General features: G+C 43.5%; 2 protein-coding genes across 13 annotated transcripts in view; one reads left to right on the top strand and one right to left on the bottom strand.

Annotated features, from left to right (window-relative positions):
• Nucleotides 1-10,200, top strand: part of SCYL3 (SCY1 like pseudokinase 3) — a 41,264-nt gene extending 31,064 nt beyond the window's left edge. For all 11 annotated transcript variants that reach the window (XM_060643476.3, XM_060643474.3, XM_060643471.3 and 8 more), the window contains 3 exons: nucleotides 3,828-3,999; nucleotides 8,364-9,058; nucleotides 9,562-10,200. In XM_060643476.3, the coding sequence (XP_060499459.3) occupies nucleotides 3,828-3,999; nucleotides 8,364-9,058; nucleotides 9,562-9,621 (927 nt within the window). In that variant the 3' untranslated portion in view covers nucleotides 9,622-10,200. The remainder of the gene's footprint in view (nucleotides 1-3,827; nucleotides 4,000-8,363; nucleotides 9,059-9,561) is intronic.
• Nucleotides 10,201-17,040, bottom strand: part of FIRRM (FIGNL1 interacting regulator of recombination and mitosis) — a 44,768-nt gene continuing 37,928 nt past the window's right edge. For both annotated transcript variants that reach the window (XM_078440628.2, XM_078440629.2), the window contains 5 exons: nucleotides 15,912-16,025; nucleotides 13,981-14,085; nucleotides 13,257-13,337; nucleotides 12,206-12,325; nucleotides 10,201-10,531 (listed from right to left, as the gene is read on the bottom strand). In XM_078440628.2, the coding sequence (XP_078296754.2) occupies nucleotides 10,331-10,531; nucleotides 12,206-12,325; nucleotides 13,257-13,337; nucleotides 13,981-14,085; nucleotides 15,912-16,025 (621 nt within the window). In that variant the 3' untranslated portion in view covers nucleotides 10,201-10,330. The remainder of the gene's footprint in view (nucleotides 10,532-12,205; nucleotides 12,326-13,256; nucleotides 13,338-13,980; nucleotides 14,086-15,911; nucleotides 16,026-17,040) is intronic.

The following is a 17,040-nucleotide window of genomic DNA, read 5'->3' as shown; positions in this document are numbered from 1 at the left end:
TCATCCTGACTAGCTTTTACTGCTGTTATCTCTGCAGAAAGGGATTCTAATCTGTTTTCAACCCCAGCTAGTATTCTTATTATCGTGATTCTAAATTCTGGTTCAGACATCTTGGTTGTATCTTTGTTGATTAAGTCCCCGGCTGTCATTTCTTCCTATTCTTTCTTTTGGGGTAAATTCCTTCATTTCATCATTTTGAAGGAAGAAAAGGAATTAGTAAAAAAAAAAATTTTTTTAAGTAAAAACAACACAAAAAAATCGAATAATGCTAGATCCTAAGTGTATTTTGGTCTGGTTGTTTAAAGGAGCTTGGTAGATTCAAGAAAAAAGGTAAAGAAAAGAAAAGAAAAAGGAAAAAAGAAAAAAAAAGGAAAACGTTTGAAAATTAGATATAATGAATACAATGAAATAGAATAAAATGAAATGATGGAAGTAAAATAGAATTTAAAAAATTTTAAAAAACGTAGTAGAAAAAAGTTAAAAATCTTTTTAATAAAAATGGAAAACAAAAATAAATGTTTTGTCTTTATTCAAAAATAAGAAAAAAAGATTGAATAGATGGATCAGTGAAGAGACTGAAATATGATTGAAATTACATCGGTTTCCCCTAAAAGTCAAACTATGAAGTTTGTAGTGCATAAACTAAGCAGGCGGAGAGATTCTTGGTGTTCCTCAAATGTGTGGTTGCCTTTTGAGCAGGGCTTAGTGTAACGGCTCCATTCTCCACTAGGTGGCACTGCTTCACTTACTGGGGAGGATTGTTTTGGCGCACGTAGGCATGTATGCGCATGTGCGGGTCAGATGAAAATGGCATAACCCAGCTACCCGGTTTCACCCTGTCTCTAGTATCAGAACTCTGTGTTCTTCCCAACTGGCAATCAAGCCTCATTTGTCTCCAACTTCTGTCCACTCCCCGCTTTTATACTGTTCTTGACCAAACCATCAGGCTGCCAAGCGGCACCTCCTCCTGAGTTTTATCTCAGATGGTGGCTGTGTTTCCCAACCCCTCACTTCTGAGGGACTTCGGCTTTGACCTGTTCTGACCCTCCGGGGGAGGGTCTCACCAAGCAATGGCCGGGTGCCCACCTTCCCCAGAAAAAGTTCACGTGATGGTGTAGCAGCGTTTCAGTGATTATGGAAAATCACAACGCACATCTGGCACCGAGCTTCCCCCTTATCATCCTTGTTCCAGTGAATGTGGTTCTCCAGGGTCCGGTGGCACCTTTGCCTGTGTGCGGGCCACACAGCCTCTACCAAATGTCCTCCCAGCAGGGGAACCACCTCTCCTTCTGTGGCCCGTGGCATCCTCAGGCCACACTCTCTACCCCTGGGGATTCGCCCTTCCCACCACAGCACCGCCAGGTATTGAGCTGTGGAGCCTCAGACTCTGCGCTCCCCCTTTTTAGAGTCTTAATGGAATTTAAACCCTCTCCTTTCTCCCCCTTTTTGTTCAGTCCCTTGTGTACTCTTCCTCTTCTCTCCACAAGCAAACAGCTCCCTGCCCTCTGTGGCTTCTCTCTCCCCCAGCTCACCTCTCTGCACCATGTACCTGCTGAGTTCTGTGGTTCAGGTTGTGCGTATCGTTTTGTTAACCCTCAAATCGGTTTTCTACGTGTGCAAGATGTTTAGTGTTGATCTGGCTGCATTTCAGGGACAAGAGACAAAAAAAACTTTCCTTGCTGTTCCGTCATCTTGGCCCCTCCCTCAGTATGAGGTTTTAAAAGATTTTGTCAGCCATGTGGTATCTTTCAAATAATTTGTTTTCCTATGAGATTAATTTATTTATAAATTATTTGTAAGGCCTGGTGTTATGCCAGGTCTTGTGCATAGGTCCTGGGGCCATAGGGGTATATAACACACCTTGCTTTCAAGGAGCTGGGAGGTGGGAAAGATAGGTGTTTGTCACCTGTTACTGTACAACCACCCCAAAACTTAGTACCTAAAACATTTTTTTATTTAAAAAATTTTTTTTAACATTTACTCATTGTTGAGAGAGGGAGAGACAGAGCATGAGCAGGGGAATGGCAGAGAGAGAGGGAAACACAGAATACGAAGCAGGCTCCAGGCTCTGAGCTGTCAGCACAGAGTCTGACGTGGGGCTGGAACTCGTGAACCATGAGATCATGACCTGAGCTGAAGTCGGATGCGTAATCGACTGAGCCATGCACGTGCCCCAAAAGTCATTTTTTTCTCAGAATTCTTTGCATTGACTGGGCTCAGGTTGGGAATTCTGTTGCTCCACATGATGTCAGCTGATGAGCAGTCCCCTGGGGCCCATTGAGGCTGACGCACGCAGAACGGTTCCTTGACACCTTGAAGGGGATGGCTGGGTCTCTCTCCCCACGTGGTCTCAGGATGTCTCGGGGCCGCTGTTCCCCTTCGTCCCATCTCCAGCGAGGGAGGTGGACTCCTTACAGGGCTGCCCAGGGCTACCAGAAGTGCCAGAGCAGCCTTCTGGAGGCATAGGTTAGGAGTGGACAGTGTCACTTCTGTTATGTTCTCCTGGTTCGAGCGAGTCGCAGAAGTCAGCTGAGGTTCATTAAGTGTGGGTTTGCATAGGGCATGGATACTGGGGGCCACGGGGGCCTGGCCGGCTTTAGGGCCAAGCAAGCACAACATGGCACTTTGTATTTACATTTGCAGCAGCAATTGTTACCCTGATGTAGTGGTCTCTGAACATATAGACGAGGGACGAAGCATCCTCTCTCTGAGAGGAGTCCTCCTACGTCTCAGAATTGGCCCTGAGTTGAGGTCAAAGAATGCGTGGGTTTTCAGCATGTGAAAGACCGTGAAGACTCTCACTGGAGTTCTGTCCTATGTAGGGGAATAGCTTGGCCGATTTTTATGTGCTAGAAAGTTCCTTTTGGTAGCAGTGTGGAAGATGGACCGTAGGAGGGGAGAGGAGGTAGGAGGCTGTTAGAATAGTCCAGCTAAGAGAAGACAATGTCTGGGGGACATATGACAGTGGTCATGGGAGAGGGACGTATAAAGGGTAGAAGGGTAGGACGCAGCTGCTCACGAGAGAGGAGAGGCTTGAGGATGACTGAGGTTTGTGGCTTGGGTGGTTTGTTATTGTACAGTTAGCCTACTTGATGGAATTCTCATCATTTGTGAAAGAAACACTTTATTTGTACAGCTTTGTTCTGAGAACGTGCCTGATTTGTTAGCATTGGACCTGAACATCATCTTAGTCTTGCTGGAAGTCTTGATCTTAGATAAATGAGGAAACTAGAAAAATTAAACGATTGGTCAGTCTAGGTGTCTGCAGTTAACCCCTCTGCCACAGTTATGGACTCTTGTCACTCAGTGTCTTTTGACTGGAGTATTTAGATTCTCCCAAGAATTTGGAAAATCCTCTACAGCAGTACTACCCTGAACACCCCGTCTTAGCCGATCTGACACTGAGCAGGGTCAGGCCTGGTTGGTATTTGCTGGGAGGCCTCCTGGGAGTACTGGGTGCTGTCGGCTTAAGAGACTGGAGATCTCCAGAGCACTCAGCTGCCTTTGGTCCTGGGGCGGGAGCTGACAGGCATCATGAACAAGCCTAGAACCTTTCATAGCAATTCAACACAATAATTTTATGCGATTTCCAATAGATTTATTTTTGCTTTTATTGTGTTTTCTACAATGTGTGGGTCTGTGATTGATTGGGAGGGGGACCTATTGGGCCTTGCCCACCAGTAGTTTGACAGCTGCCGACTCGGAGCACGTGTGTAAGAAATGAAGTCATCTGAACAAGCGCGGTCTGATTGCAGCCCAGGTGCTGGCTTATGGGGAAAAAGACAGGCCGTGTGGTCGTGTACACTTACCACCTGATTTACTCCTAGGTCTTGCTGGGCCTGCGTGATACCAGTGATTCCATTGTGGCAATTACTCTTCATAGCCTAGCAGTGCTGGTGTCCTTACTTGGACCAGAGGTGGTTGTGGGAGGTGAAAGAACCAAGATCTTCAAACGCACTGCCCCAAGTTTTACTAAAATGGTGGACCTTTCCCCAGAAGGTAAGAATGATTAAATGGGCTAGCTTTTTATCTTAAATATTGTTGTTTTAACGAAATTTTTAACATTATACAAGTAAGGCAGGTGGGTTGTCTTCAGTCGGAGGATAGAGACAACTGTAAAGAAAGCATAATTTCCCTCTCCCGGTTCCTTCTGGGTGTATAAGGTAATCAGTTTTAATAGTTTAGTGGGAATCTTTTCTTCCTTTTCTTAGGCTCATAAAGATACACAGGTATCTGTGTATATACACACACACACACCCACATATCAGATTTTTTAACAAAACAATGAGAAAATACTGTGCCCAATTCTACAACTTAATTTTTTCGTGTAGTGCCTTTTCAGGGACTCGTCTCCAGGTCAATACGTAGAAATGTCACTTTTTTGACAGCTGCCTAATATTTCATTGAATACCTTTCATTTAGTGATTTCCCTGTTGATGGATATTGCTTTCATTTCTGGATTTTTAACCACTACATTGCTGCAGTAGATGTCCTTGTACTTGTATCTTGATGTAGTTTGCCTTTTATTGCTAGAGGATAAGGTCCCACAAGTAGACTTACTGGGTCAAAGAATGTATTTAAAGTTTTATGGATACTCTCTGTCAGTTTCTAGAGGTTGTAGCAGCTCTTAACAACACTAGATGTTTAAGTCCTTTTGATTTTGATGGCCTCTTGGGTAAGTAGCTGTTGATTTTTAAGAACTTCAAGAAATACTTATTTCTGGCATATTCCAATTGGATATTACATGGCACGTAGCAATAATTGTTGGTCTTTATAGATTGTAAAAAGTCAAGAATAAAAATTTTATATCAACGGCATTGCTTCTTTGTTCCTTGATACAACCCTGATAGGATGGTGACCTTGTTAGGAAACGCGGATCTCTGATTCAGTTCTCACGGATGGTGAATTAGCACGGAAAACGTTACAGTAGAAAAGAACTATCAGATAGACTATTCTCTAATTCTCATGCCAGGAGAATTTTTATTTTATTTTATTTTATTTTAATTTTATTTTTTTATTTATTATTTTTTTAACTTTTTAATTCAAACCCAAGTTAGTTAACATATGGTATAATGATAATTTCAGGAAGAGAATTTAGTGATTCATCACTTACATAGAACACCCAGTGCTCATCCCAACAAGTGCCGTCCTTCATGCCCATCACCCATTTAGCCCCTCCCCCCACCCAACACCGTGGCAGCAACCCTCAGTTTGTTCTCTGTATTGAAGAGTCTCTTATGGTTTGTCTCCCTCTGTTTTTATCTTATTTTTCCTTCCCTTCCCTATGTTCATCTGTTTTATTTCTTAAATTCCACGAGTGGAATCATGATATTTGCCTTTCTCTGACTTATTTCACTTAGCATACTTTAGTTCCAAAAAGATTTCATTCTTTTGATCGCCGAGTAATATTCCGCTGTATATATTTACTACACCTTCTTTATCCATTCATCAGTCGATAGACATTTAAGACTCTTTCCATACTTTGGCTATTGTCGATAGCGCTGCTGTAAACATGGAGGTGCGTGTGCCCCTTTGAGTCAGCATTTTTGTGTCTTTTGGATAAATAACCTAGTAGTGCAGGTGCTGGATTGTAGGGTGGTTCTATTTTCAGCTTTTTGAGGCACCTCCACACTGGTTTCCAGAGCACTGCACCAGTTTGCGTTCCCACAAGCGGTGCAAGAGGGCTTCCCCTTTCTCCGCATCCTCGCCAACATCTGTTGTTTCCTGAGTTGTTCATTTTAGCCATTCTGACAGGGGGGAGGTGGTACCTCCTTGTGGTTCCAGGAGGGTTTTTAAAGCAACGCTGGCTTCCTGAGGTTTTGATAGGTCCAACTCTTCTTGGTGCTGATGAAATAAATCATTGTCAGTCAGGAACTCGAGGGTGACGAAGCTGCTCGCTCACTGACTAGGATATGTTTGGAGCACGTTGAGTGAATGGAGTCTGTGTGGTACCAGGTAGTTTTGTTTTGTTTTTTGTTTTCAAGCAGAGTACACCAAACAGCAAATGAGAGATTTATTTATATTTCATACCAGAGGAATCTGTAGGGGAGGAAGGGTTTTGGGATGCAGTTTTGGGATAAGGCTGGGGGCATCGGTCTCCGAGGGCAGCTTTGTTGCATGTTGAGTCCCCACTCCAATCTGTTTTATTTATTGGATGCAGTTTCCTAATTGTGGACTTTCTATAAACTGTTGACCTATAATCTTAGTAAGAAACCGAAAAGGCACCAAAGTAGAACAGATGAATTTTTTTTTTTAATTTTTTTTAACGTTTTACTTATTTTTGAGACAGGGAGAGACAGAGCATGAACAGGGGAGGGTCAGAGAGAGGGAGACACAGAATCCGAAGCAGGCTCCAGGCTCGGAGCTGTCAGCACAGAGCCCGACACGGGGCTCGAACTCACGGACCGCGAGATCATGACCTGAGCCAAAGTCGGCCGCTTAACCAGCTGAACCACCCAGGTGCCCCGGGATGAATTTTTACTAAAATAGATTTTTCTAAAGACTTTCAGTGACTTAGCTGAGCTCTTCATCCAAGATGGCTGCCGAGCCCTGGTGACTGCCTGCATTTCATTTTTTGAAGCATTTCAAGTTTAGAGTTAAGAGTGGACCTTCTTCTGAACAATGTGGGGGAATGCTGGGGAGGAGCATGTCCATAGGAGGGTACCCTTGGACTTTTTTTTCCTCCTTCTGCTCCCTTGCAGTTTACCTATATGGTCAGACTTAAGAATATGGGATAATAGATTTATGAAAAGGGAAGAGAATTGGAGAAGGGAACATTGGTAAGAGACACTGGTAGGCCCTCGCGGGGAGGATGGTAGCAGAAGCAAGCAAGAAGGTGCTGGGCTTGTAGAGGTCAGACCCTGCAGGGCCCGGCAGGCCTCACTGTGATGACTTACCCCAGGCCCTTCCAGGAAGAGGAAGTACTAAGCCAAAAATTTTGCTAGAAACTTTTTGACCAATGTCCACGGTGGAATATGAACTTTTAGGTAAACTGTTAAAGACTGCATTTTCTGGAAACAATTTTTTTCCCCAATTGGAAGTTAAATGTCTATAGCATAAAATTTACCAATTTTAACTGTATAGTTTTGTAGCATTAAGTACATTCACGTTGGCGTTCTTGTACTCTCGGACTTTTATTCTTAGTAGAATCAATTATGGTTTTAAATCACCAAAGTGTTCAAAAGCTGTTAACTCTTATAAGTAGGTATCCTAAAGGTTCTGTCTAATCCAGCTTCTCAGCTAGCTCTTGAATCCTTTTGAGTCCCTTACCGCCACTTAGACACTCAGCCCGTCCGTAAACACCCGGAGGACAGGTGTTTCTTCAGATATTTGAAGATGCTCTCTTCCTGCAACTTCTCTTTTGTCTGTGTTAAATACACCCATTTCTCTTAACTGTTGCTCACCTACCCTGTTAGAACAAGAAGCAATTTCTTAGCCCTTTTACTTTGGGGAGTTTTTATGTATCTTCATACTGTCCCGTGTACGTCATCGTCTGTAGCCAGCAGGCTCAGATGCGCCAATCTTGGAGAACCCCTCCTCTGGGGTTTTTCTGGCAGCACGTCCAGCAGCAAGAAGCATGTGCAGAGCGATTGTTCCAATACTCTTACACAGACAGGGAGAAATACTCAATTTATGTAGCTTTTCCACTGTTTGGATGAATGTTCTCCTGAGTATTAAGTTTTAAATTCTGAAAATTAAGGGCACCTCGGGAATACTGAGGCTGATTTCTCGTATCACTTTGGACTTTGTAGTCACCTGGGGTCACATCTGCTTTTCCTGGACTACAGGGTACCTGCCGACAATTTCTTCGTGACTGGTGAGGAGAGCTGGTGACGGGTCTTCGGTGCAGCATTCTCCAAATTGGGTCCGAGGAGGACAGTTTTGTTAGATGGCAGTAGGTTTTCCGTGAGAGACAGAGTGGCGTGGTTACGTTTGGGAAAGCGTTAGGAGTAGCGTCCGGCCGCGTTGCACCAGACTCCACGGCCTTGCCCACGTTTGAGAGATCTGTTTAAAATGAGGGTGTGTCCGGTTGAGCACATGACACTTTTTTGGGGGTGACACTGCCTGGCTTAGAACCTTTCTCTATCCGTTTATAGACAGTTACGCCAACAAACGTTGAACATCTGGGAAAGGATCGGACGCTCCGCCTGCTGCTTGGTGTGCTTCCCTCAGAGTGTGGGTTAAGCATTTGAGTAACTTAGTTCTGTTACGTTCTGCGGGGATTCTCTTCTGTAGCTACAGTTTAGTAGCCTGGATATTTCTACGAAATGAGAGCCAGACCTTGTGTGCGTGTTAACCTTTTCCTAAATATATGGCTTGCTCTTAACATTTTATGAGGGTAACTTTTGTGCTTATCGCCACAGGTGATCAATATTCTCAGCCTATCAAATTCCCCATGAACGGACTCCCCGATGTGAAAAGTACCTCAGGAGACCGTGAAAACTTCTCATCAAGTTCTAAGAAGTCTGAGGAGTGGCCCGACTGGAGCGAGCCGGAGGAGCCTGAAAACAAAGCTGTCAGCATACAGATTGGTCCCGCGGAACCCCGCGATGCCTCCACGTCCCCGCTCCCTAACTTGAACACGGAGGAGGCGTCATGGGATGACTTTGAGCCCAGCAGCTTAGACAGTGAAACAAACGCGGGAGGAGGAGTCCCCGCTGTGAGACCTGGGGCCGCAGGGGGACCTGAGCCCATTCCTGCCTCGTTTTCACTCACTGAAGAGCCCAAGCCTTCGAAACCCGGCCTGTGCCAGAAGGCCGGTCTTGCGCCAAGCGGGGATGACCCGGGCCACACCGAGCCCCCAAAAGTGTCACCAGAAGGACGCCTTAAGGTTCCGTCCGAACTGGGTTTAGGAGAGGAGTTTACCATTCAAGTGAAAAAGAAGCCAGTACGAGATCCAGAGTTGGACTGGTTTGCGGATATGATCCCAGAAATTAAGCCTTCGGCTGCTATTCTCATTTTGCCTGAACTGAGGACAGAAATGATGGTTTCCGGCGAGGATGACGTCCCACCAGCGATGCAGTTTTCCTCGAAATTCGCTGCAGCAGACCTTACCGAGGTGAGGATCGGTAAATCGCGTCGCTAGCGTCAGGGTGTCCTCGTCCGTGCCGGTTGCCCGGTCTCGTTTGTCACGTCTGCCGTTTTCCCAGGGAGGGAAGCGACTGACGCGCACAGCTGCTTAAAATGAGGATACGGGCAGTTCCTGTACCCGACGGCTTTCCTTCCCCAGAAGGATGTAGCGTGCTCAGCAAAGTGTTTAACTGGCCACTGGTTATGACCAGGATAACCTCTTTATGGGGAGAGGGATTAAGCCAAGAATAGGGTGTCTTCAGATTGATTTTGGATTGATACGGTCCTCGGGAGGTTACCTTACAAAGCTGCAGCTTTATGATTCTGGAACCAAAGCGAGCCTCCCCTCGGCTTCCTGTTCACAGGGAGGGAGGGAGTGTACTGAGCACGAGGAAGTCTGTTCTGGCGTCGAAAGGCAAGCGTTAGGCTCCTTTCGATTCAGAAATGACTGGTTTCAGCAGGCTGCCCTTGGTTTGCTTTATCTTGCTGCAGGGAGAGTCCGAAGGCTGGGGAGACGAAGGGGAGCTGAACTGGGAAGATCACAACTGGTGACAACGGGCGGAACTTTAGGGCAAAGGATTTCTTTAAAAAATCCAACTAATACCTCAAAAGCGGGCTCTGCAGACCGGAAAACCCAGAAGCACCGTTTTCCCCGCCTGTGCCAACTGAAGCGTGAGCCCCCGAGTGGCGGCGCCCGGGCACCGGTCCTGTGGAGGGGCCTGGGCGCGTCTGCCTGAGGCCAGTTTCTGTGAAGGGCAAGCAGCCGTGGAAAGGTTGAATTTACTGCTTGTTTTCCAGGACAATTCCAGAGGTAAAGAAAATAAATACAAAAATTCAAGCTGATTAGCTTAATTCTGTGCCATTTCTTTAACAAAAGAGTAAGCTTTACTATGAGATACAACTTACTGAAAAAGTTTTAGCTATAAAGTATATAAATGATTTTAGATTGCTGAGGTTTCCTTAGGCAGCTTATTTATTTGTTTACAGATGTACGAGTGAGGGGCCCTGTGGGGACCTGGGCGGTTCCTGACTGTTCCACATGTATCACGTTGTACCAAAGCTCTTCATGAGAAACCTCCCCCCTCGACCTGTTCTCTAAATAAATGTCCAATAAAGACTATTTTCGCTAGATTCAACTTTACAAAAGTTGTTTTATATGTGCTAGAAAACGCATAGTTCCATCAGTGCATTCATTTACAAAACACAGAGCAGGCTGACAAAGATGATTCGGGGGGGTGGGGGGGGGGTGGGATCGGTCCATTCAGGGGCCACCTGAGAGTACAAGTCGTTTTAGCCTATCCATCCTTTCTTGGAGCATCTCCAGTTTCACTACAAGCCAGTCTGGAGCAGGAGACTTCTGGAGTAATAGTTCCACCGCCTCCAAGGCCACGGATGCTGCCTGTAGTGCTGACCCGCACTCTTCTTCCGCAGGGAGCTCACGACGGGCTCTTTTTGCGCAAGGCTGGCAAATGAGAATAAGCTGCGATAAGTAATGCCATGATACCCATCTCAAAGATGATAAAGAACTTTCTTTCTGGAGCTCTGAACTGTGAAGTTTTATGTGCAAATTTTATTTAGTCATTGGTTCACCAGGGGAGGAGGGAACCACCACCCCTGAAATCACCTAGAAAACTCTGGGAAGGCATTTCTGGTTAGTTCCACTAACATTAGGGCCCAAGGAAAATAAGAGAAACGCCTGCCTCATCCAGTCATTTCCAGTGAGTTTCTTTGGGATTATCTTGCAATCTGTCCTGACAAAAAAGCCCCAAGTATGAATTTTCTAAATGGTTCCAGTTTACTTTTTAATGCTAAGTTTATAAATGAGGAGAGCTGTGGTCTTTCGGAAACTTTTACGGCCAATTCCAGAAACTGTCAGGCTTTTAGCATCACCGCACTGGGGTGGGAACTGGGGCTGAGCCACCTTTTGTGATCACGGCCTTCCTAAGGAAGGTCATAATAAATTCGAGAGAGAAAAAAAAAAAAACCATGCACAAGCAGGGGAAGGGCAGAGAGAGAATCCCAAGCAGACTCCGTAAGTCAGTGCAGAGCCCAATGTGGGGCCTGAACTCACAAACCATGAGGTCGTGACCTGAGCTAAAACCAAGAGTCGGACACCCAACTGAGTCATCCAGGGCCCCATGGTCATAATAAATTCTTGAGGGCTTATTTACACTGATATGTAACTTTCAGGCTTGAAATCTGTAAAACTAAGTCTTTCCTGAAGACTAGTTATAAACAAACTTTTCTTTTTACAAAAGTTATAACTAAACTCACCAGAATATCGTTCATTTGGACTATGATTCTATATACATGTGTATATCAGTGCTCAAAACAATATTCTGAATATCCTTAGGGGTATCAGATTTTTGCCTTTTAATAGGTAGATGTGATTTCTAGACACTGCCCAGAATTATCCGGCTGGGTTGATGAATGAAGCAAGGGATCAGCCTAAGCATCTTGGAAGGTGAGTTCATTGGTTTTCCGTGGTTCAGAAACTACTGTTTGTCACTTCACTGATAACAAATACAGAACTTTCCCAAAAGTTACTACAAACAATTGAAAGTCCTGTTGAAAGAGCAGGGACAGTATGATGTTAAAACTTATTTGCAAGGGTGCCTGGGAGGCTAAATTTGGTTATATGTCCGACTCTTGGTTTCGGCTCAGGTCATGATCTCACAGTTCGTGGGTTCAAACCCCACACCAGGCTCTGTGCTGACAATGTGGAGCCTGCTAGGAAAGAAGAAATGTGATTTTTTAAAGAGCAGCTACTGTAAAACAGAATTTTACATTTCTAGATCTATTTGATTATATTTTAAAAATGCTTATTTTTGAGAGAGAGAGAGCGCTTGAGTGGGAGAGGGACAGAGAGAGAGAGGGAGACATAGGATCTAAAGCAGTCTCCAGGCTCTGAGCTGTCAGCACAGAGCCAATGGGGGCTCGAACCCACAAACTGTGAGATCATGACTTGAGCCAAAGTTGGCCGCTTAACACCGACTAAGCCACCCAGGTGCCCCGATGTGATTATATTTTGATATTCAATAGGAGGCCAGGAACCATCCTGGTTTTTTTTTTCACTTTTATCAGTAAGAAGGGCAGAATTTCTCTTAAAGCTTGACCCATACTATAAAGTCCATACCTGTAAAGACGACCGCTTTGCTTCTTCTACAGCGACGTTAGCAAAGCGTTCCCAGAAAATGGTTTTTTCCTGTTTCACACGTTCCACCCTGGCAGCCGCGGTTTCATCTACAAACCCAGTCTGCCACAAATCGTGAAAAATCAAGTAAACACCAAGCATTCTCTGACAGACAGAAAATGCTGTGATATTCAGAAAATGAGAAGACGCCGTGCATGTGTGTGTAAGCACCCAGTATTAAACTATTCTGGCTTAGCCTGTGAGCTGGGCAGGTTTTGGAAGGTGGACTCATCTGTAAATGCACCATCTTCGTGTAATTTGGATAAAATCACTCTCCAGTGTTCTCCTTCCCCACAGAAAAGCCAAAGTGTCTTCTTTCCAGGAAAAACTGATAGTCTGCGAACCTTCATTGTACAGGGTGAGAAACTGGTAAAAACAACATGTACACACATACTTCACCAGCTGATGTGTGAGGTATACGTGCGTATAAACAGCCACATGGCCCCGTTTAATAATGGGCGTGGTACAAAAAAAATCAGTAGTTGAGCATAATGCACTTTCTCTGGTCTTCGAAATCTGTGGCTTAATGTCCTGCTAGTGTTGCAATTAGCCCCTTATGCCCCAGAACTGCCCCCACAGAAGTTCCAAGGTATGCACAGACATGGGAGCCAAATGACTCAACAGTTGGGTTCTAACTATTAAAAACAGCTTTAGCAATGTCACAGTTTGGAAAACTAGGTCTTTCGTTGGCGCAGGAAAGCCACGTAAAATTCTACGTAAATGAGAGGAGTAAACGCGGCCTCTCAGGCCCCCAGTTCTCCATGCGAATCTAGGAGGGTAACGTTCGGGGCCCCTCGGTCCTCTCACTGCCTGAACTCACAGCGACTCCGCCCGGTCTCTGACCTGTCATCTGGCCCCGGCTGTTTAACTTGTGTCACCTGTGTGCTGAGTGCTATGAACAATTTAAGAAGATACTTAAGTCGGTTACAATCATACAATTTTAAAAAATGACAAAATACGTGATCCCACTATTTTGATCTACATAAATAAATACCTTCTCCAGAAAGGATACAACTTTGTTCTTGGTTTCTTCGGAACTGAGACACTGTGGGACTATCTCTTCATGATTTGTTCCCTATCAAAAGATTGATAAACGAGATCGATTTTAATGTATTTCAACAACTTGCAAAGACAAATACATGAGTTTTAAGAGCAACTTAAGAATGCATTTTAAAAGAAAACTATCCGAGGACACTCAGAAGACCGTCAGCTCACAGTCCCTTCAGGGCGCCTCAGGACGACGCAGCGTTCTGCACGGGCACGGCACTGTGAGCTTTAGTCACCTCTGCCCGGTCTCTGGGCCCCTTATGAGCACAGGCGTGACTGCACAGCGACAGGCAAGAAGGCTCACCTTCTCCATGGACCTGAGCTCGCGGGGCTCTGTGTTTATCTCCCTAACTCCTACGATAGTTTGAGATGAAACGTGTTACTGATTTCAAACTCAAAAATACTGTCTGGAAGACCGTGTCCGAGTTAGTAGGCCTGGTCTGAATGCTCGGTTCTGGTTGTTACCACCCTTGACCTTAGGAAAGTCCCTTCGTTTCTCTATGCTTCATTTTTAGATCCTGTAAAATAGATCGTTAGCAATACTTCCTCCAGCAGAAAATTTTAATGACCAAGATCAAAAGTAGCTCAATAAATGTTTCTAGAACGTTTTAAAATATTGCAAATATTAAACTGTTTTGGAGGTCATTATGATAGGCTGGTCTTATAATTACCTGGGCAAACTGAGTAAACGCCTCTAACGTATGTTGTTCTAGTATCCAGTTCCCGTCAGCTAACAGTAAGGCAAAAATAGAAGATAGGTTGGGCAGAATTTTGTCCTACAAAGAGAACCAAACCTTATTAGAGGAAAATCTCAGTAGAGTACATTCACTCTTCTTTATTTATTTTGAGAGAGAGCACGAGTGAGCAGGGGAAGGGTAGAAGGGAGGGGAGAGAGAGAATCCCAAGCAGGCTCCACGCTGTCAGCAGGAAGCCCGATGAACCGTGAGATCCACGAACCGTGAGATCATGACCTGAGCCAAAATCAAGAGTCAGACACTTAACCGACTGCACCATCCAGGCGCTCCAACATTCACTATTCTTAACGTCAGGTTTCCCCAATTCTGTCCCCGTGAGCACACACTAATCCACGTTAGGTCATGTCACTCCTTTGTTCAAATGCTTCCAACAGCTTCTCATTTCCTTCGGAGTAAAGGCTGAAGTCCTTACAATGGCCCGGAAAGCCCCACTACCGGTGTGTTAGCTCTACTGGCTTCCCTCCATGTATCAGACATGCTCTCAAGAGGGATCAGGCTTACGATTTCCCCCACGTGCAGGACGCTTCCCCCAGATACCTGCATGGCTTGCTCTCTCAGCTTCAGGATTCTACTCACAGCTCACCTCGGTGAGGACGCCACTGCCAATAACCCGTTTAAAACCGTACCACATACACATTCTCTCCTTCCCACCCTTGCTTGCTTTCTCTCCAGAGCACATACACTATTTCATATGCTACGTCACTCCTTCTTAGTTGCCTTCCGACAGGCTGAGGGTGGATATTTATTAGTTTGTTCATTAATGAATCCCCAGTGATTAAAACAGCACCTGACACACAGCAAAAACTCAGCAATATTTTTCTTGAATAAAATGTCATCTCCTGGCTTTAAAGGCTCTTATATGCCGATGAATCCACCAAATTTTTCAGGCCTTTGCTCCGGGGAATATATAATTTCTGCTAATAAACCATTTGTTCCACATCTGGGCCCATCAGGGTGCATAGCTATTCATAAATGAGACAGTATTTTGGAATTTATCTTCTGCTAAAAAGAAGACAGCTCGAATGCAAAGATCTTTGCATACTTCTGTCCAGAGTTTAAAAGAAGCTGTCAACATCTACCTTTCTCTCATGAAACATAACCTTGTGTGGTGAAAATAGTATGATACCATTTACTTGTGAGCAAATAAGAGCCCTTTAGAAACTAGCCAGTTAAATGTTTCTATTGCAAAGATTTTAATATCTACTGAGATAACATCCATCATATTTTTGCTCCAATTACATGACAAGGTTGTCATCACCCATGGACATGAAAAAAGCCAACTATCTAGACTGACCACAGTAATAAGGAAGGCAAAATTCAGTTCAGGAGGTTGTATCTGGAAATTAAGTAGTATATTGTCAGACCCCTGCAGTATAATTTATAAGTAAATATCCATTTGCCAATTATATATACTTTGCAACATTTTCAAAAACATTGTCTTAACAAGTTCTTTTTCATGGATATAAAACCCAGAGTATATACAGTTTGATAAATTACCCAATTTCCTCATTATATACTATTCCCTAGAAGACATAAATGTCTGCCTTCCTCAGAGACATTGTGTACTAAAGGCCAACTGGAATGAGCCTCTCAGGCTACCACCAACTCTAAATTATTTGTATGTCAAAATGTATTTTTCTAAAAAGAAAAAAACTTACAATGAGTTCTATTTTGACAAAGTCATCCTCTCTTCACAAAATACATCCCCCCCCCCCAACTTTCATTGTCAACAATCCACAGAATTTCAGACAGAAATCAGAAGCCTGAAAACTTTACTAATTCTTACAGAGATTTTGTTAACAAAAGAATTAAAGGAATTTGGGGAACAAAAGCATGAAGAATATTACCTGGATAGCTTGAGGTATAAAAAAATTTCCCAGAGAAGATACAAAATCGAGCACTGCCAAACAAACATGGTCAGGAGGCTCTAATTTAAGCAGTGAGGTCTGCAAAGTTACTACCTAAAGTGGCAAAGACCAAAGAACAGTTAGAAATGAAAACAAGTATTTTGTAGAGACCTAATGAGTAAGATTTTGATGGATGTGTGGAAGGGAAAACACAACAAAACCCAAAACAGCTGAACACTCAACAAAGCCTACACTTCACAAGTGGAATTTGAAGAAAACAAACAAATGCCTGACCCATTTATTACAGTATTCATCCTCCCAACTGCTGTTAAAAAAAAAAAAAAAAAAAAGTGTCTTCCTGAAAAACTACATACCAGTGCTCTCCTTTCAAATCCTTAATAGTTGTTCTGTATTATAAATTACAGTGACGGAAATTCATTATTTAAAGCAGGGATCGGCAAACTTTCTATGAAGGGCCAGGTGGTAAATACTTTAGGCTTTGTAGGTAGTATGTTCCCTGCTGCATACTCTTTGTTTTTTTTTGTTTTTTAGTTTTTATTTTACAAACCTTTAAAAATGTAAAAATCATCCTTAGCTCTTGTCCTATAAACAGGAAGGGAGAACCTAGCCAGGAAGCCATAGTTTGCCAATCCCTGGTTTAAAGGAACACAGAGATAAAGTCTCCTATAAAAGAAGCAACACCTAAATGAACAATTTACTTATGCTGAAATTTTAGAACTTTAGTTATGTGGGTTTTTTAAAGGTAGACACAATTCTATCAAAATTATCCATATGATTTTTCAAAAAAGATTATTAGAAACTTCAGAATCCACAAAGTCTGAGTCAATGATTTTACTGTATTCTCATTCTCTGTAATTTAGTTAATCCATGTTATGCATATAGAATGTGTAATTTATTTACTATAATACATATATACATATATTTAATATAATACATATACATAGGTACATATATACACATATACATACACATATACATATTATGCATATATAAATATGTAATTTTTTTATAAATATGTAATTTAAAACTGCACCTCATTAGTATGTATTTGTTAATGCCAAGTTGTGAATGTGCACAACCACTAACCAAGCTACTAAAAACAAAGTGT

This window comes from Panthera onca, chromosome F1 (genome assembly GCF_046562875.1).
Source record: "Panthera onca isolate mPanOnc1 chromosome F1, mPanOnc1 haplotype 2, whole genome shotgun sequence".
In the NCBI taxonomy this organism is placed as follows: Eukaryota; Metazoa; Chordata; class Mammalia; order Carnivora; family Felidae; genus Panthera; species Panthera onca.
Note: the sequence above shows the minus strand (reverse complement) of the source record. Positions and strands in the feature narration are given on the sequence as shown.